We start from the raw sequence: 19,552 nt of genomic DNA on the forward strand, positions 1-19,552 counted from the left end.
GTACACACCACCTGGGGTTGGCACAGTCAGAGAGGGAGAGTGTGTCCACACACCACCTGGAGGTGACATGGTCAGATAGGGTGTCACACACAGAAGATGGTTTTGGTGGACAATCTTTGGTAACTAGAAGCTAACGTGGGAAAAAAACCAGTTTCCACTCTTCCACCCTGTAGCGGTGGCACAGAGAGTGGCTGTGTGTACACAGCACCTGGGGGTAGCACAGAGGGTGAGAGTGTCCACACACCATCTGGGGGTGAAGTATCAGAGGGGTAGCCCTGTTAGTCTGGTTCTGCAAAAGCGACGAGGAGTCTTGTGGCACCTTATAGACTAACAGATGTATTGGAGCACAAGCTTTCGTGGGCAAAGACCACGCATGCATCTGATGAAGTGGGTCTTTGCCCACAAAAGCTTATGCTCCAATACATCTGTTAGTCTATAAGGTGCCACAGGACTCCTCGTCACCTGGGGGGGACACAGTCAGAGAGGGAGGGTGTGTACACACCACCTGGGGGAGACACAGTCAGAGCGAGGGTGTGTGTACACACCACCTGGGGGAGACACAGTCAGAGCGTGGGTGTGTGTACACACCACCTGGGGGAGACACAGTCAGAGAGGGAGGGTGTGTGTACACACCACCTAGGGGTGGTACAGTCGGAAGGGGGGTGTCTGTCACTCGCACCCCAGGCAGGGGGATCCCTTGGCCCAGCGCGGGGCCAAGACCCTGAGCGATCCAGGGCAGGAGACACGCTGCAGGAGAGGGCGGGGCCTAAGGCAGGCAGCGGAGCCTTGCGGGCGGGGCCCCGTTGCTAAGGTAACCGAACGGGCCTGCCCGCTCACCCGGAAGCGGGCCTCTGAGGCGAAGGGGAAGATGCCGGCCACGGGCCGCTGGGCGGGGGCCTGGCCCTGCCTCCCCACCGCCGCCTGCCTCACCGGGCTGCTGTCCCTGCTGGTGTCCGCGCCCGGCCTGCTGCACAGGGCTCTGGCCGCCGAGCCGCCCGCCCCCTCCGCCTGCTCGTTGCGGCCTGGGCCGGTGCGGGCCGGGGAAGGTGAGGCCAGGAGACCTCCCCGGGTGCGCCGGGATCCCTGCCCCGCCCCCCGGGAACTGCCCTCCCCGCCCCCGATCCCCAGAGCCCGCTCCCCATCTGTGCCCGCCTCTGCTGCGGCCCCCCCCCCCCCCAATCCTTCGGCTCCTCGCCCGCTCTTGGCTTGGGACCCCCCCCCCATAGGCGTGGTCCCTGCTCCTTCAGTGCACCATCCACTCCACTCCCTCCTGATCACGTGCTGGACACGGCCGTCCCTCCTCGCCCTGGGGCTCATTGCTGTGGAAATCCGCCCACTGGGCAGCTGCGTGGAAGAGCCTCCCAGTGGCCAAGTGATACCTCTCCCCGGGAGCTGGGCGTTTAACCGGTTAACCGATGCGCATCCGCTTGCCGGTTTCTGTTACCGTTAAACTCTTCTTCCCTGGAAGTGCATGCTGGCTGCCATCCCCATGCTGTGGACCCTTAAATGTAAGCCTTATCCTGCAGCAGGCAGCTCCTCAGGAGCTGTGGGCTCCCCCCCCCCCCAATCCTTTCCTCCTTAGTCCTGTCCAACCAAAATGATTAACCGTGTAACCACTAGGGTTTTTAATAGTTACACCGTTTCTGCTTTAAAACTTTGTTTACATTTCTAGCTGGGATGTCTCTCTCCAGCCAAAGTTACTGTACGGTTGGTGTAATACTTTAGGTAGTTCCTGCCCTGCTCCCTATCTGTGTACCTTCTCTGTCACACACCCCTCCCCAAGATCCCTTCTCATGCTGGGACGCAGTAGCCTCCATGCGGAACTTTCCTAATCTAGGGACCTATCCTAGGTTGCAACATTAACACCTTAGAAGCTGTAATTATGTGATGTACTGTGAAAGGCAAGTTCCTGAGCTCCAGAATTGTTCTGGTAGAAGGGTGAGGCTAAGATCTCAGAAGTTTCAAGGATCTGCTCTTCTGTTCTTTGTATTCTGCCCCTTTTACTCATGTCCTTAATCCTCATGGTCTGCACCCCCTAGTACTGAATTATTTATGTTGTGCTTCTGCTCTCTTTAACTGACTCTGAAATGTATTCCTGTTACCTTTTCTTTGGTCCTAACTAGTTGTATCATACAATAGGACGTGCTGAGGCACCAAATCCTTTCCATGGTTTGAAAATTGTATGTCTGTAACCTACTGAGTTAAGTTGCAGACTAGTGCTAAAGAAAGAACTGATAAACCCAGGGTCCCTTGGCAATTCTAATGTATGATAGCTTACAAATGTGTGCTGTCAGCAAGCAGGAAATTCTTTTGCTGGTCCAAAAAAGAACTATCAGTACTTATGTCTCATAGTTGAAGTGAAAGAACTAAGATCATAATTAGCTTGATGTGATATTAAGGTATGGTGCCTCCTATCCTGACAAGGCTAAAAGCTCTTTGGCAAGACCAATTAAGGTATTTCCAGGCCATTACACTTTCCCTAATGCTGTTACTGGGCCAAGGACCAAAAACATCCGGTGGTTTCCTAGTTTATTTTCTCCCCCTTTGATCAAACTTAAAATAGTGAACTAAAGCAAACTCACTGCTGTCTGTACCTCTCTAAATGGGCTGTCTGCTCAGTTCACAGATTGGTGACCTACATCTTTGTCTATGAAGATCTGACATCCCTGGTATGCAGTGCTGTTATCATCTGGTACTTTGCTGGCAGCTTTGAGAAGAATGTAGGCACAGTAAAGCATTTCTTTTTCACCTGTGCATTTGCCATTTCTTCAGCCTTTTTGTATCTGTTGTTGGAGGCTGTCGTCTCTGGAGTGTCAGAGGTGGAAGATGCCAAAGGATTTATACCAGTTGCTTTTGCCATGTTGGCAGTATCCACTACACGTTCACGGATGAAAAGGGCACCACTCTTTGGGATTAATATTCCCATGGTGCTGGTGCCATGGTTAGTGCTCTGCTTGGCATGGTTTATTCCCCACTCCTCTTTCCTGAGTAATGTATGTGGCCTCATCATCGGGAAAGTCTGTATCCTTTCCAAGAGAGATCTGTTCACAACTGCAAAGAGCATGTGTGGAGCCTGGCTTGGGATGGGGAAGGAGTGGGCGGGGAGGGGAAATGCTAAATTCTGATTGCTTAAACCCACTGGCTTTTTGCTGTGCCGGTTCATGGCTTTCTGTATGCTGCTTAATGATTCTTACCTGATTTGCTTTGGCTCAGAGGGACCCCATCCTGCATTCAGTGTGTACAAGGAACGCAGGACTCACTGGGTCTGAAAACTGAGGATGGGATAACAGATTTTTTTTCTAGCCTTTCTGCCTTGTGCATTCTATAAAGAAGAACCTTGATTTGGTTTTAAAATGCAGCATTTAGTTGCATGTGGAAAGTTAGTTCTGTTCTGCCCTTGCATTGGAAACTTTCCACAGCTTTCCTTAACATGCTGCTAAACTCAGATGGTCTTGGTTACTGCTTCTGTTTGGATCTCCCAGAGTCATTGGTATCTAGACTGGATCAGAAGTTCCCGTTCAGCTTGCTGAAGAGACTACCAGGGCTGAAGTATATTCCAGGGTCTTTAGCAGAGAGAAGAGCCTCCCAGAATAGGAAGTAAGTGCATGAACACCAATAACACTCCTCTTAATCACAGAAGGAGGGTGCCCTTACAATAAGTGGTGGTGCTAAATGACAGGCCATTGTAAAGCATTTTTGCTCCCAACATTCCAATCTCAGTGGACAGAGGAGGATTTTTTTTAAATAGGTTAAACTTCTATGTAGTTGAATAACTGTAATGAGTTCTCCAACACAGAAGTATTTCCCCATGTTTACAGGTATACAAATATACCTGGAATAGTAATACCTCGGACTGTTGCTAGATACCCTAAACTGAAACATTCCCCGGCAACACTTGCAAGGGAGACAAAGGGGTTGTCTACGTGAAAAGTTGATATGTGACAAGCTAGGGCAGAGGTGAGCAAGATACAACCAGTGACCTACCGCATCGGGATCCTTTGGTAAGCTCCCTGCTTAACAGTCCTTCTGAGTATTTGGCACTTGTAGGCTTTGTGACTCCCCATTCTTAGGTGAGTTGCACGTGCAGGTTGATCAGTACTCAGCCTGGAGCCTTTGTCTGTTGTGCAGAACATCTCCCTGTATGCCTCCCCTCCTGAGTCACGCCTCCTGTTAACAGCTGCTGTTTCTGGATCCTCTCACTCTTAAATTAAGTATGTTAGTAACTGCCCCTTCCCCCCCCCCCCCCCCAGATCAGAACTGCCTATTCTTTTCTTTAGACCTCCAAGATGTGTTGTAAAATCCCATTTAATTAGTTAACCAGTTAAATGTTATGTTTAACTATTTGACCAATTCAGTGGGAGTGAGTGGGGGAGCTGCTCTAGCTCACCTGGGCTGGAGCCCTCCCCCACCCCACTGGGCCAGGCCTGCGGGCAGGGCTTCCTCTGGTGCCACCGGTTAACCGTAACCGGTAAGCATCACCCGATAGAGGGTGATGTTTATTGGATAACCATCTGCAACCCTAGTAACTAGCACTCAGCAGGTGAATAGCTAAAGGAGACGCACCTTAAATTGAGACACCAGGATGCATACAGAATTTTTACCTTCCACTGGCTCCATGCATGCTTGTTCCACAAGACTTTGTCTGTGTATTTTCTCCATTGAGGGACATGGAAATGCCTGTATTGGGTGGCTGACCAACCTGCTTTTATTCAGCTGCTAAGAAGTGGCAGCTGATCTCAGCTTGTCATGAGTGGGTTGACCCTAATCCCTGTTTGGACTGAGTAGTGTAGTCAGGGGAGCGCTTGTAGAAGTTTGGAAATGCTAGATGTGAACATGCTGTCCTTTTTCTCTCCCCTCTTCTCTTCAGGTTTAATCCAGTGCCAGGGTCATACCCCACCCAGAGCTCCTATCACTCGCCTCCAGCCCTTCCTGTGGTTCAACTGCAGCACCTCAGTGCCCAGAGCCTGGGATCCTGGCACAGCTACACACCAGGGCACATCCACGGCTCCCCCCCTTACCAAACCAGCCCTGCTTTTGGAAAATTCAATGTGCAGGGCCAGTGTGGTGCCTCCCCTGGACACTGCTGCCAACCAGCTGATCCCCATTTGACCCAAGGTGCGTTTCTGCCTGATTCTCGGGTACTCACAGGGATGGAGAATTTGGAGGCCAAGTTTCAGCATGCTTCAGGTTCCCTGGCAGCAAAAATGCCAACAGAGCTTTCAGGAGTCCAGATAGACTGATCATCCAAAGAGGAGCAGAACCCTTCTCCCCTCCCAGGCCATTGTGTGAGCAGCTTGCAGTGGAGAGCTGCTGAGAAAGAAGACTGCCTCAAAAGGATTCATCCGATTTTAACTGAGGGTGTTTTGGATGACTGGAATCCACTTGCACGGTCGATGGCAGCCTGTGGTGCAGACTGCTCATAGACATTTTTTCCAATGCTCGGGCTTTTTTTATTTATACTCCTTTTTAATTTTGATACTTTTTTATCTTGGCTGGGGGCTGTGACCATTACCTGGTTGTCCTTTATTCTTATGTGGATTTGTGGCTACAGACTTATCTCTTTATACTACAGCTAGAGTCATGGTTACAACAGTCTTGACTCAGTGTAGTGTAGATGGGCATTCATGGTCAAAACACTGAACTAGTTGGGTTTTAACCTGACAACAGAGACTGAAGTTTACAGTTGCAGTATGACCAGGACCCAAATGCTGGGTTTGTGGGGGCCTGCTTGTTCTGTAACTGGCACAAGTTAAAGAGCAGTGTTTAAATGGTGATGGGGAAGAGACAGATGTGTTTTTACTGTTTTGCTTGGACTGGACTGATAAGGGCATTGTTGCAAGCCGTGTGTTGGGACAGCAAGCTGTGTGTTGGGACAGTTTGTGGTTCTTTGTGCATCCATGGGAAAGTTCTGGGGCCTGTGTTATAGAGGAGCACAGATAAGATGATCACAGTGGTCCTTTTTGTCTTCGGAATCCAAGTTGAGATGGCGGGGGCGGGATGAAGTGAACAATATGGTGGCCACGCAGAATAGCAGCTGCTCCATCTGCTAGAGTCTCTAGTTAGCATCAGCCACATGGGCTCCTTTTCCCAGTCATGTTCCCATCACATGGTCTCCAGAGCAGGCACCTACAGTAATTTTTCATACTGCCCACAATGCCAGCTTTGATTCATGAGGCTGTCCTAAATATTTCCAGAAAGGGTGGGTGAATCTTATTTAAGGGATTTAGGATTTTCAAAGGGAGCATGGGGGTAGTCTTAAACTGGTGTATAAAATAATACTTTCTAAGCCTTCAGAGGGACTTTTAAAAATGGTCTGAATCAAATGGAATTTAACTCTAACCATTCTGAGCAGTATTTGATGAGCTTTTACAATGGTCTTTGGTGCCAGAGTTAGCATCAGAGACAGCTAACATAAGTGGAGTTTGTGGATAGTATCTGCTAGTTACATCAGGGTGCTGGGACTCAAAAGATCTGTGTTCTGGTTCCTAGCTCTGTCACTTCTCACTGTATGACTCTGGATGAAAAGTCCATTCATCTGTTTGTTTCCCCATCTCTAAAATAGGGATAATTTCTGGCTCCTAGCGGGAGATGAAATTTGCTTCATGTTTTAAGGTGTGTTGAAGTACTTAGAAAAGGTGTTTTATGAAATGCAAACTGTCATCATAATTCAGAGTGCCTGACATTGCTTACGCCTTACTCCTTAAAAAATGAGGTTTAAAAGTTATTTTGAAAGACGGGTTTTTTTCGAAATAGGGTATTTCAAAAAAGCGCCCGGATGCCATTATGCAAATGGAGCGTGAGATTTGTAAATTCGTGCTTCATTTGCAATTTCGCTCAGCTGCATTTCTCTCTCGAAAGAGGAGTGCAGCGTAGACATACCCTAAGCCACAGGACTACTCATCGTCTTAAGGTTATTGCCATTCAGAGAGGATTGAGGTACAAAATTGGAACCTTGTGCCACTCCTTGCTAATCCAGCCCTGCCCCACATGTGAAAATGGATGTTCCTGGACAGGTGAAGATGATATGACTGATCTCACAATATGTGTGCGCAGGGGCAGCCCTAGGCTCGCTGCCAGCAACTGGTGCCCTAGACGAACCGTGCAATCGGCCCCCCCACTCAGTGTGCAAGCCCCTCAATGATATTGCTCCACCATTTGTCGCCCCCATTTAACTTGGCGCCCTAGGCGACCACCTAGTTCGCCTATGTGGACGGGCTGCCCCTGTGTGTGCGCTACTGCTGGAGATGGCTGGTGTTCCAATCTCCTTGGTGAACACTACAATTCCTTGTGTACTACCAAATTTTAAAAGGCAACTCATGTGAGGGCGTGCCCATTCCCTCGGAGCAGGGAGCATTCGTACTGTGACTGTATTGAATGCAGAAGGACAAAGGAAGTGCTTTTCTAGAGTGTTTGTTCTGATTTTGTTTAACAGTCTGGAAGAAACATTAAAGATAGGGAAAAAGTTAGGAGGGTGAGTGGTTAATCAGTCAAACACATGCTTATTTCTACCCTACTGGGGGTCACTGATAAGTGTGAGGCCTTTTGCCAATAAGCTCTACAAAAACTATTTCCAAATCATGGAAGAACACTGCTGAGAGTGTAGCATGGAGATGAGCCTTGGTACTGGCTGTTTTCTGTGCCTTTCCCTGTGAAATGTTACCTTTTAATATAATTTGAAAAGCAAATGACTCCGTAGCCTTATCTGATTTCCTGGCCAGAATCAAAACCTGGTGTCTTGTGTAGTGTCTGGGGATCCCATTCATTCCTGGTGTAGCTCCACTGCTAACCAGGTGAAGGCTGGCAAGCTACAACATGCTAGTTGGTGAAGCCACACACCACTGGTGAAAGTTGTTACTGCAGAGATCATAGGGAACATAAACCCTCCTAGATGTTGCTCTATGGTTTGGCAACATCCGGCAGGACCATGCCCGGCTCCACTGCCAGTCCCTGGATCAGAGCCCTGGGAGCCCAATGGCTGGGACTGATGGCAGAGCTGGACGGCTGAGGCTGGTGGCAGAACTGGTCGGCAGGGAGCCCGGTGGCGAACCCGGGCTGGTGGCTGGGGCTGACGGTGGAGGTGGGTGGGGGCACGGATCCGGGGAGCCCAGCTGGGTTTGCTGATGGACCTTGGGAGAGCCCCTAGTCTGTTAGCAGAGGGGCTGGAATTCACCTCCTTTGGTTTGGCAAACTCCTGCGTTTGGGATTGGTGAGGGACTAGGGAGATCCAACCTGTATCTATCCACCTATGTGGTGTGTGGCTAAATGCACTAAAGCAATTTGAGATCAGGGCTATAGGAGGCTACTGCAGCAGGGTAAAATGTTTCTATATAAAATTGGTTCATGTGTCCAGTGATTGCCCCTCTCTCTCCTCAGTTCTTCCTCAGTGTTTTTTATTGATTTTCCTTTGACTCTAGTATTGATGAAGCCTTGCTGGAAATCCTCTGCTGTTCCATCACGCAGTAATGAGTATGTTAATGCTGCTGGCAGCATGTTAACAGAGGAAGCTTAATGTCACAATGTTACCCTTGTGCCTGCTGATTTTTCTGGCCTCATTTTTATAGTCAGGCAGTAAAATGTTCACTCAGGGAATCTTTACCAGATAACGTGCAAAGTGTAAGCTCTGTACATGCCTAGACCACTCAGTGTGCAAGGCAGTTGACTTCAGCAGCACAGACACAATACATGCGCTACAAAAACAACTCTGTTGATGGACAATTGGAATGGTACGTCATGAGCCTAACTCCTTCCTGCTGTGACGCCGCTGGATTCAAAGGAGTTCCTTCGGCAATGAATTTGGTCCCACTGGGCTAAAGCAATCTGACTGATCTACCTCATTTTCAGAGTTGCAAGCCATGAAGGATCAGTTTTAAGATATACGGCACCCAGGTCAGTCTTTTCATGGCAGAAACAAGCACAAACACATAAACTGCATCTTTACTAGATCACTAGACCCTTTCTACCAGTAGCTAGGAAATGAAGTCGTCTTATGAATGGGCCTGCAGGCTCTCTGGTACATGTTGCATTTTCAAAGGAGGACACGGCGTGTGCAATCTCGTCTGAAAATACTCACATACCTATAAAACCCGTGCGGGCAATGTAGCTCCATCGGTTAGCTGAAGAGCAGAGCAGCAGGGACTGGGAAGCCCCATTGTCAAGTGAGAAGGTAGGGTTGCATCCACGGCACAAAAGGTGCGACCCTAGTGAATGCAGTGTAGGGGTGCCAGGCGTGGTTTTTATCATGGATGGAATGATTCCTTCAATGTAAACTATCTCATTCTTTCCTGGGCACACCAGGACGCCTCCTGCCGCTATCTGTGGAGACAGGGCCAGAAAGATGATTATCACCCCTCAAAACAGGGTAGACAGGAGAGGGAGGCAGTGTAGTGGTCCCTGGGCTGCAGTCCAGTTGCTGTCAGGATCAACAGCAGGCAAGTGGGCCATGACGATGCCAACCATAGTGATGGCGTCCAGGGAGCTAATCACCATCCAAATCTGTTGGCAGCAAGGGCTGGTCCTATCATGAGCATCCTGGTAGTACAATCACATGGGAGGGCAGAGGATGGTGGCTGACAGGACTTGCAGTGATGGAGGGTAACACCAGAGGCAGAAGACAGTACCTGGGGCACTGGCTGCATGGGCAGAGAATTCTGGGTACATGTTGCTCCGTCGTTGGTCAGGTGAGGACAGCTCTCAGCAGATGCTACAGTCCATTCAAGTGCATGGGGGGCAGCTGCTGGGAAGAAAACCAAGCAAGCTTTGAAGTTATGGCTGACCATTCGCCTAGCCCCAGAGCAGAACCAGCCCTCTTAGGACCTACAGTAGTTTGTCAAACTTAAACTTGTGGTGTCTGATCTCTAGCTAAGCATTTTCATTTATGCTAATCCAAGCAGTTCTCTTTTTCCAGCTGCATTACTGCACCTGCTGGAAAAACACTCTAAGACCGTTCCCTCCCAAATAAAACATCACAGGGCTACCTGCTCAGCGATCGAGCAGAAGAGTTCTCACGGGAATCTCGTTAGTGATGGCTGCATATCCGTGTTTGCCTCAAGCTCCCTGGAGATGATCCCTCTTATAGGAATTTGCAATATCACTAACTTCTATTTTTTTCAAAAACTCGTGTTTCTTACCCTGGCAAATTGTCTCCTATTTTTCCATGATTTGGACAGATCCTGTTTCCTCCCCCTTCAGCATCCCAGTCACTACGATATATTCAGCTATATAAAATGGGTGACCTGCATTAGCCAAGTCATTGTTTCTACAGAACAGCTTTTCTCTAAATGGCAATGTCACCAGCACTGGAATTAGTCTCCCCATTTGGATTCACTGCCTTCATGGAGGACTTTGATTCAGCTCCTGTAGGTGCTCTGGGGTAAGGGTCAGCATCAGCATGCAGGGCTTTGAGCCCTGCAATCTGTTCAAATCTCAGTGGGACCTCCTGGTGAGATGTTGGTTTGCTGCAAACCTTTGCTAATCCTCACAGGTCTGGAAGAGAGGTGCCTAAATGCCTTTGCAGTTCTGGCCTTTCTTCCTACCTCACTATAAAGGGAAATTCACAATGTTGAAATTCAGTTCAGCTCTTTCTAAACTCCTCATAGCAAAGGGGTAAGGGACAGAGAATAGGGTCACACAAAGGGAAGAGTATAAGGGAGGAGTGAACGAGGAATCTACTGCACTGCAGGCACAAGGAAATGGGTATAAAGGATCATGTGCTGCATAGGGATGTTAATGGGTGATGCTTACCAAGCAATGGTTAACTAGTACCCAGGGAGCAGCCCTGGCTGTGTTTGGCTGAGGTGAAGGGCTGCTCCAGCCCTGCCAGGCCCCTACATGGGGCTGCCACTTCAGCTTGGCCCCCTAACCACTCCCCAGTTAAACTTAATGTTTAACTGGTTAGCTAGTTAAATGGGATTTTACATACCTAGTGCTGAAGTGTATTTTCTCCCCTCACAGCAGAGTTGCTGGTTGCAAGCTGCACTCTACCATTTTTCCTCACAGGGGAGCCAGAGAATTAAAAGAGGAATTACTTTTTAAAAAAATCTCTCTGAAATCTGTGGTAGCTCAGTGCTTGTGCGTAAATACATAGCCTCTGCTCTTGCTTTCTCTCAAGGGAGTTTTGTCCCTTGGAAGCATTCCTGGCGGATTTTCCACTCTTCCAAAGGGGAAGCCTTCCAGCACAGGTGCCTGGACAATAAACGTAACTTGGACCAACTCCTGTGTGCGTGTCCCCTTTGTCAGCATCCCCTTCGCTGGCTGAGGACAGCTGGCCTCAGTGTCTCTTGCTGAGCCCCCAAGGTCACTTGAGCCGCACTTCCTCCCCTCGCGTGCAACACTTCTCGGGGCAAACGAGTGGAGCTGGAGCCCAGCCCAAACGTCTCACCTGCCAGCACTGCACGCTGGGTCAGCAGGCTAGATAACATTTACAGGCATGCCAAGCAGATCAGGGCTGCAGTTGTGCAATTGCTGCTGGAGGCAGGTGATCGGTTGCATCACCAGGGCCCTAACCCCCACATGCCACCTCTGGTACATGCCTGACCCTTGTCTCTCTGGAAGCTGAGCCCCAAAGGCATGTAGTGCTTCCCAACTATCAGAAGTGACAGCAGTGCCCCTATCCTCACTGCTCCTTCTGCACCCCCTTTCCTCAGCTGGAGGAGTGACGTCCCAAAGGATTTCCCCTTTATTTCCACCCAGCGTGAAATCTGTACCCACACTTATTTAAAGGCCTAGTACCAGGCGCTCCTCCCTTACCACTATTGGTTTGGAACCAGCACGTGGTCTGTGATGGCACATGGTGACGAGGCTTGGTAAGACGGATGGGTTGAATGGTGAAGGTGAATGGCACTGATTCTGCCAGCTGGATCAAGGCAATGTTGAGGGTACTGGGAAAGCAAGTGTAGCCAAGGTGATGGATGACCCTAGCCACCAACCGCTGGTCCCACCCCTGGGGTGTGTTCCCAGCTGTACGGAATATGCTGAGGGTGCGCTGACAAAAGAAAAGAGAGGGAGGGTTATACAGGGCAAATGCATCACAGAGGACAGCTGATGTCTAGGTTTGGCCGCGTCTCTCAGCTTCCATGGGCCAAAGGCAGGTAAGACAAGAAGAGATGGACTTGCTGTGAAGACACTGGACTGAGACGCTGGAGATCTGTGTTGGATTTCTGGCTCTGCCACAGACACTCTGTCTCTCCCTGGGCAAGTCACTTAGGGTCAGATTTCCAAAGAGGTTGAGGAGCCTCGTGCCCATCAGTTAATCAGAACTGGACACTTCATTCATGGAGATGCTTTGGAAAGACCGTGAGGTGTCTATCTGCGTCTTTAGACAACCCCTTGGAAAATCTGGCCTTTAGACTCTCTGGCCCAGAGCCTCGATGGTATTTTGGCTCCTAACTGGCACTGAAATTGAAAGGAAGAACCTTTTCCAGGGATGGCTCCTCTGTGCTTCAGTTTCTCTCTGTTGATGAAATTTTGTGTTTCAGCCTCTCTATTTTGTCACTAAATACCCCAAGGAAGACACTGCTGTCACTGGGTGTACCGTGCCCAGGGCAATGACCCCTCCATCTCTGCTCAAGCCTCTAGGTCCCAAGCAAGCCACAAGGATCTTTGTGCTCCATATAACCAAGGCCTGACTTACCCAAGCAGGTCATTCTTAGTAAAGACCTAAGACTGGCAGATGAAACAAAGCCAATGATCACCTGTGCTCACTTGAAACAGGCTGGGATGGTACATGGAGTGTCCTAGTTATTCCTCTCTGGGTAATTAATTACCCCCTTCCCGCCCTGTAATGCCTTTGCAATATCAGTAGGGAATGACATTCCTTGCTTTGCTTCCTGGCCTACGTGCGGATAGACAGCTGCTGCCTTCCATTGCAGGACTGGTAGTGGTGTGAGATCCTTCAAGACAAATGGCTGCATCAGGGTGTGAGATCTATTACCAATGTGGCCCAGAGCAATTCATGTGGCTTATTTGCACATCCAACACCTTAATGCTCCCTGACTGATCTCCACAGCTGGGTCCAGGTATCAGGTATAGAACTTCCTCCCCTCAATTAAAAGGAGCAAGGAAGAGACAGGCTGATGGATTTCCCTGCCATGCACTTGGTGGGGACACAACTCGCCATGCTCTGCACCCAGTGCTCGGAGATGAGGCTTCCTGCACATGCTGGGTTTCCATGCTCCCACACTGTGGCTTGCCACGGCTACTGTGCACTGGTGTCACCCATGCGTGAGTTCCAATGAGCAATTACCATAATCTAATGGGAATCAGGTGCAACCTGGCGATGCCAGATGCTATACACACAGGCTACGTCTAGACTGGCATGATTTTCCGGAAATGCTTTTTTTTCCAGAAAAGCACTTTTTGCGGAAAATCGTCCGTGCCAATCTAGACACAGTTTTGCGCAAAAAAGCCCTGATCGCCATTTTAGCCATCGGGGCTTTTTTGCGTGAAAAGTACTGTGCTGTCTACACTGGCCCTCTTGCGCAAATGATTTGCGCAAGAGGGCTTTTGCCTGAACGGAAGCAGCACAGTATTTCCGCAAGAACACTGACAATCTTGCATGAGATCGTCAGTGTTCTTGTGGAAATTCAAGTAGCCAGTGTAGACAGCTGGCAAGTTTTTCCCCAAAAGCACATGCTTTTGCAGAAAAACTTGCCAGTCTAGACACAGCCACACAGACAGAATGAGCCCTTGTCTACACACTCAGATGGCACAGGGTTGCCAGGTTGTTAAAGTAGTTTAGTTAAACTGGCTCACAGCCCCGTGTGGACATATTTTCATTTAACTTCATGCAATATTTTTTTTTCCTGAATGAAGTCAAATCAGAATGAGACGCTATCAAACTGAAATGTAGGCCTGCTCTACATACTAATTTAGATCCAATTAGAGCAACTCCCTGTGCTGCTACTTATTTCAGTTTAAGTGTGGCCTATTTCAGTGCATCTTAAATCAGTTCTTCAATCCATTTAGGGACTTGTCTATATGGCAGAGCCTTTGCTGGGATAGACATGCTCGTGAGGCCCCCTCCTGGAGATACGCCTGCAAAAGTAGTTCTCTCATCATAGCCACACACCTCCCTAACCAACATTAGCTCTTCTCCCAAAGCATGTGTCCCGTTAGGGTTACCAGAAATCCGTTCTTTTCTCGGACATGTCCTCCTTTTCACTTCTTAAATCTCCATCTGGTAGGGTTGCCAGGTGTCTGGTTTTGAACCGGACAGTCCAGTATTTGAGCTTTCTGTTCAGGAAACAAATTGAGAAAATATAAATGTCTGATATTTTCTAAATAGATGTAATGTTGATTGTGATGTAATGTCAAGTCTGTCCGGTATATTTGTTGAAACCATCTGGTAACCCTACTCTGGCCAGGTTTTTCAATATCTAAAAATGTCTGGGATTTTTCTAATGCGGGTCTCGCGGCCACGCTGCAGCACTGGGCCAATCCCAGGATCAAGTAAGCTCTTCTACGGCTGGTTTGAACTGAACAATGAATGTCTGTGTAGCTTTTTGCCCTAGCCTGTGTCTACATTGGCACAATCTTGTGCCAAAGTGGCCGCTTTTGTGCAAAAACATGCTGCCTGTCTACACTGGCGGGGAGTTCTTGCGCAAGAACACTGACGTTCTAATGTGTGAAATCAGTGCTTCTTGCACAAGAACTATGATGCTCCCGCTCAGAAATAAGCCCTCTTGCGCAACTGTTCTTGTGCAAGAGGCCAGTGTAGGCAGGCAACATGAATTCCTTGCTCAAGAAAACCTGATGGTTAAAATGGCCATTGGAGTTTTATTGCGCAAGAGAGCGTCTACACTGGCACGGATGCTCTTGCGCAAAAGCACATCTCTTGTGCAAAGGCACATGCCAGTGTAGACGCTCTCTTGCGCAAATACTTTAATGCAAGAACTCTTGCGTTAACAAGTATTTGCACAAGATCATGCCAATGTAGACGTAGCCCTAGTGTAATGGAAAGGGTATAAAATCATATCATGCATTACAGCTGGGAGAGCCCTGCTTCACTTAAACTAGTGCAAGCTTGTGTGCAGGTCAGGCCTGGAGACCATCCCTGCCTGAATGATCTTCCAGACAAAGGAGCAGAGAGAGAAAAATGGACACAAACAAGACACCATAACAATGGCCACACTGGGTCAGATCAAAGGTCCATCTAGCTCAATGGTCTGTCTTCTGACAAGTGGCCAATGCCCGGTCCCCCAGAGGGAATGAACAGAACAGGGAATTATCAAGTGATCCCTCCTTTGTCACCCATTTCCAGCCTCTGACTCACAGAGGCTAGGGAAAGCCCTCCCTGCCCATCCTGGCTAATCGCTAGAGATGGACCTGTCCTTCATTCATTCAACTATCTCTTTTTTGAACCCCCAAAGAACTACGGAGGGTTGGTCTGATTCTGCTTCGCTGGGACTGGCCGAAAGGAGCCTGGGGAAATTTCAGAAGAGGCCAAATCTTCCTGGTGCGCTCTGTGCAGTGGCTGCCGCTGTAGGGCAATAGAGCCCCTTTGGTCATCAAGATGGTAAATGGGGTTTTAGATCCTGGAATGTGGACTCATTGGAATGTGCTAGGAACTCAAGTGGAAGGGGCCGATTGGGCCTTGCCTTCCCCAGCTGGGCCTTCACCCACTGCGCCTGGGTCAGGGTGAGTAACATGGGGGCTACGTCTACACTGGCGTGATCTTCCGAAAATGCTTTTAACAGAAAAGTTTTCTGTTAAAAGCATTTTCGGAAAAGCACGTCTAGATTGGCAGGATGCTTTTCCACAAAAGCACTTTTTGCGGAAAAGCGTCCATGGCCAATCTAGACGCAGTTTTCCACAAAAAAGCCCCGATTGCCATTTTCCTGATCGGGGCTTTTTTGAGGAAAACAGCACTGTGCTGTCTACACTGGCCCTTTTGCTCAAATGATTTGCACAAGAGGGCTTTTGCCCGAACGGGAGCAGCTCAGTATTTCTGCAAGAACCCTGACAATCTTACATGAGATCGTCAGTGTTCTTGCGGAAATTCAAATGGCCAGTGTAGACAGCCGGCAAGTTTTTCCACAAAATCAGTTGATTTTGCGGAAAAACTTACCAGTCTAGACACAGCCGGAGAGTTTGCCATGGGGGGGAGGGCATGGCTTCTGCAAAAACAATGGGGTTAGACGTAGCCCCTGGGTGGGGTGCAAGCTTGGGTGGGTGGTTTGGGGGGGACTACTTGTGGGATAGTGGGTACAGCCCTAGCCTGGGACTTGGGGGAGCCAGGTTCAAATCCCTGCCTTACCACACACTCCTGTGTGACTTTGAGCAAGTCAGTCTGTCTTGGGGCCTCAGTTCCCCTCCTGGAGAATGGGATACCGGCTGTGAGGAAAAGCCCGTTAAAGACAGTGAGGTGATGGTGATGGAGCCATCCAAGGCCAGATGTGCTCTTCTCACTGGGGGAGAATCTGTGGGCTCCTCAGCTATTTTTTTACCCTGCCAGGGCTCCCTTACCTCGTCTTCCCAGGGCGGGCTGGTGATGTCTGCTCTCCTTAGCTTCATAGCCAGACAGTCTCTGCCTCCTGGGCAGGGGGTGTCTCTCTTTTTCTGTACTTCAGCCGTCAAAGGGCATTTTTCACATGGACTTTAATGGGAGCAGGAGCAGGTCCTGGTGCATTCCTCAGCCAGAGGCACATTCCACAGCACCTCAGCATGGGCCAGGCCTCGCTGTTCACTCTGCCGCTCTGTGTGCTAAAGGGACAAGGCAGCGGGGAGAGCATGGTGCCTGCTGTGGTACTGAGGGCTTGTTTCTGGTCTAACCCAGGTGGAAACTGCAGGCTGCATTCCAGGCCCGGCTACCTACCGCCAGCCTAAGGACGGCAGAGGGGCAGGGCTAGGGAAACACGCTCACCTCTCGCCAGCACGCTGCCGATGTCCAGGGACATTTCTGCTTTGTCCCAGGTGGCCTGTTAGCTTTGGGCCAATTCATGCGCCACCGTGGCCTGGCTGAGCCTCGCTGCCGTTTCCATGCCACTGCTGAACCACAGCCGGAAGTGCGCCGTGAAGGGCCTCGGGCTGCAGCAGAAGCAGAGGTGGCAACGGCAGGAAAATGGCCGCTGCTCAGCTCTGACCCATTCCCCTTTGGGAACAGATGCCCCCGTTACGCATAATCCACTCTGCCTGCGTCAGAGGTGTGACTCTGGCTGTGGGTGGTACCTGCTAGACCGGGCTGCGGACTTCCTCCCTGCTGAGGCACCTGGCACACTGCAGCCCAAATGTCAAGGGGGATCGACCTGTACGGTGCCAGATGTTCCGGTCTCAGGACTTGGTTGAGACAATCCGCATGTTCCCCAGACAGTGCCATGAAACAACAACCATGCCACGAGCCGCTGCAGGTGCAGAGCGGCCACAGCGCTGGCTGCACATGGCACCTCTCCAACCCGGGCCCCGATGGCGGACAGAGAGCCAGGTTCTCCGAATGGCACCCGCGGGGTCTCTCTGGGCCAGTTTGCAAGAGCCAGTCTAATAATTCCTTTCATCGCCTTCTCCTGTAATGTACTGTACAGCTCTGGCCTTCCATTCCAGTCCCTCTGGCAAATATATTCCTTACAATATATGCCTTGCATGAGAGTGACATTTTCAACAGTACCTAAGTGACTTAGGAACCCACATCCCATTGACTTTTACTGAAACGTCAGATTCTTAGCTATTCACAAAGGCATTTAGGCACCTACCTACGCAAATAGACACCCAGTAGAATTTGCAGAAATTCCTGAACACCTGCACTTGAAATCAATGGGAACTAGGCACCTAGTGCTTTTGAACATCCTGCTAGTGCCAATCTCCATCTGTAGGTGCTTAAATACCTTTATAAATCTGGTCTCTCATGTCTATGGCTCTTTGCACATAGGAGTCTAAGGGTGCATCTACACAGCACCTTAAACTCAAATAAGATGCACAATTTGCACTTTGCAAATTGCATATTATTTCCAATCTATTTTGAAATAGCTGTGCATCTACACAGTGCCAAATTTTGAAATCACGTGCTATTTCGAGCCATTCCTTATCCTTCGTGCAACAAGATTTACTGGGATGGCAAAATAGCACGCCTGTTATTTCGAAAAATATTTTGAAATAATGGGAGGCTTGTGCAGATGTGGGGTAGCTATTTCGGGATAAAATAGCCATGCAGTGTAGACATATACCCTAAGTCTGGGTAAAATTCTCCTGTCATTTACTTCTGAAAGTTTTACCCGGTAGCAAAATCTCAGGTGTTAAATTAATGTGTGTTCATTTTGTTTTCATTAGTGGTTTTAATCATAATCCATTGTAAGAAGGCTATGCATTGTAATCATTCCTAGGAAGTCTGATTGCTTCTTTCTACATGGTTTGGTGCTTCTTTGCCCGGTGCGCTGAGGGTGAAGGCAGTGACAGAGTGTTTGCAAGCCGTGTCAAGTGTGTCAGAGGGTAGTGGGCAGACACTCTAGATCTAGGATTGTGCTGGGTGAGAGATGCTCTAGGATTTCCTTCCTCTTTCATTTCTGCAGGGTTCTGTGGTAAAAGACTTGTGATTCCTTAACTCTTCGTGCATGAGGTTTCTGATGGGTGGGGAGATTTTCCAGCGAAGGGCACAAACCAAAGCCCTAGAGCCAGGTTTCATACTATGACCCTGGGAGAGTTGAGATCAGGCCTCAGCCTTCCCAACTAGCTATTTCATGTATAATCAGCCAAACCAGAGCCCTGGGCCAAACTCTGGGAAAGTCCAGATGTGATCTTTGTGACACAGCAATACTACACTTTAAGTCCAGTTAAGCTGCCTGGCTACATCTCAGATCCATGCAGTGGATAAGAGGAAGGGGAGTAGGAAAGGAGAGAAAGAAACATGCACCATGTTATTCCCACCTCTAATTTTCCCAGTGTATCCTATCCTCAGTTTGCCAGTGTGCTAGAATATAAGGCCACCAGAGCAGGCTAGTTGACCTGTGTGCATTGTACAGCACCTTGCACGTTATTAGCACGGATCACAAGAGAGAGCGAGCTGGTGCGCAGTGAGCAGAACACGCCTGCAGACTTGAGCAATGATGACTTCTTGTGGCGACAAATGTCTGTGCATTGTGGGTTCGGGAAAGGTGGCTGTTTTCATTAAGGCACTGGTTCTGGTCAAAGAAGGATCTGACCCAACACTGGATCAAAGAAGCTCATTTGAGCTTTGGGTTTGGTTCAGGTCATTTTCAGGCCCTTCCGCACCGCACAAAGCAGAAGCTCTGCGATTCTCACCTGCAGCACTTCAGAGCCACACAGATCCCAAAGTCCAGGGGCTCTCAGGAGATTTGCAGCCAGATGGATTAAGCCGGGGAGGCTGTGTCGAGGCTTTGTAAGTCTGCCCACCACTATTGTCAACACAGTGCAGAACTATAGCTGTGTGATGAACCAGCATTGTGACATCAGGGGAGCTGACAGCCTTGCCCGGCCCCTGGGCAAGGTGGGCGGGGCCTTGCGTAGAAGGGGCGGGGCCAGAGCAGTCACCCAGACTGCGCCGCATGGTGATTTAAAGGGCTCCAGGCTCTCAGCTGCCATTCCAGGGTCATTGCCCCCTTTGCCTCTC

At 49.4% G+C, this 19,552-nt stretch overlaps 1 protein-coding gene and 1 long non-coding RNA gene across 4 annotated transcripts; one reads left to right on the top strand and one right to left on the bottom strand.

Annotated features, from left to right (window-relative positions):
* The first annotated feature begins 822 nt into the window (after positions 1-822).
* RHBDD2 (rhomboid domain containing 2) lies at positions 823-11,027 on the top strand. Of its 2 annotated transcripts, none has more exons than XM_075904932.1 (4): positions 823-1,046; positions 2,620-3,021; positions 3,447-3,597; positions 4,868-11,027. In XM_075904932.1, exons 1-4 carry the CDS (start codon positions 869-871, stop codon positions 5,238-5,240), a joined length of 1,104 nt encoding a protein of 367 aa, XP_075761047.1. In that variant the 5' UTR covers positions 823-868; the 3' UTR covers positions 5,241-11,027. The 2 variants fall into 2 exon arrangements, with proteins under 2 accessions (XP_075761047.1, XP_006113358.2); XM_006113296.4 differs by lacking the exon at positions 823-1,046 and adding an exon at positions 1,232-1,508.
* On the bottom strand, positions 9,198-19,339 carry LOC142819269 (uncharacterized). 2 transcript variants are annotated; one of them, XR_012897096.1, is made up of 7 exons: positions 19,225-19,339; positions 16,859-17,022; positions 16,462-16,698; positions 14,119-14,229; positions 11,746-11,980; positions 9,618-9,730; positions 9,198-9,312 (listed from the first exon to the last, which is right to left on the bottom strand). It is a non-coding gene; the product is annotated as an uncharacterized LOC142819269 (long non-coding RNA). The 2 variants fall into 2 exon arrangements; XR_012897095.1 differs by having other exon boundaries at positions 9,618-9,733.
* Positions 19,340-19,552: the final 213 nt, after the last annotated feature.

This window comes from Pelodiscus sinensis, chromosome 21 (genome assembly GCF_049634645.1).
Source record: "Pelodiscus sinensis isolate JC-2024 chromosome 21, ASM4963464v1, whole genome shotgun sequence".
NCBI classification, from domain to species: Eukaryota; Metazoa; Chordata; order Testudines; family Trionychidae; genus Pelodiscus; species Pelodiscus sinensis.

What these genes read in the sequence shown, in the direction of transcription:
- RHBDD2 (XM_075904932.1), top strand. Translation starts at nt 869, where the DNA reads ATGCCGGCCACGGGCCGCTGGGCGGGGGCCTGGCCCTGCCTCCCCACC. An exon ending in CCTCATCATCGGGAAAGTCT is followed by an intron (nt 3,022 to 3,446) that starts GTATCCTTTCCA and finishes TGCTAAACTCAG; the next exon opens with ATGGTCTTGGTTACTGCTTC. An exon ending in AGAGCCTCCCAGAATAGGAA is followed by an intron (nt 3,598 to 4,867) that starts GTAAGTGCATGA and finishes TCTTCTCTTCAG; the next exon opens with GTTTAATCCAGTGCCAGGGT.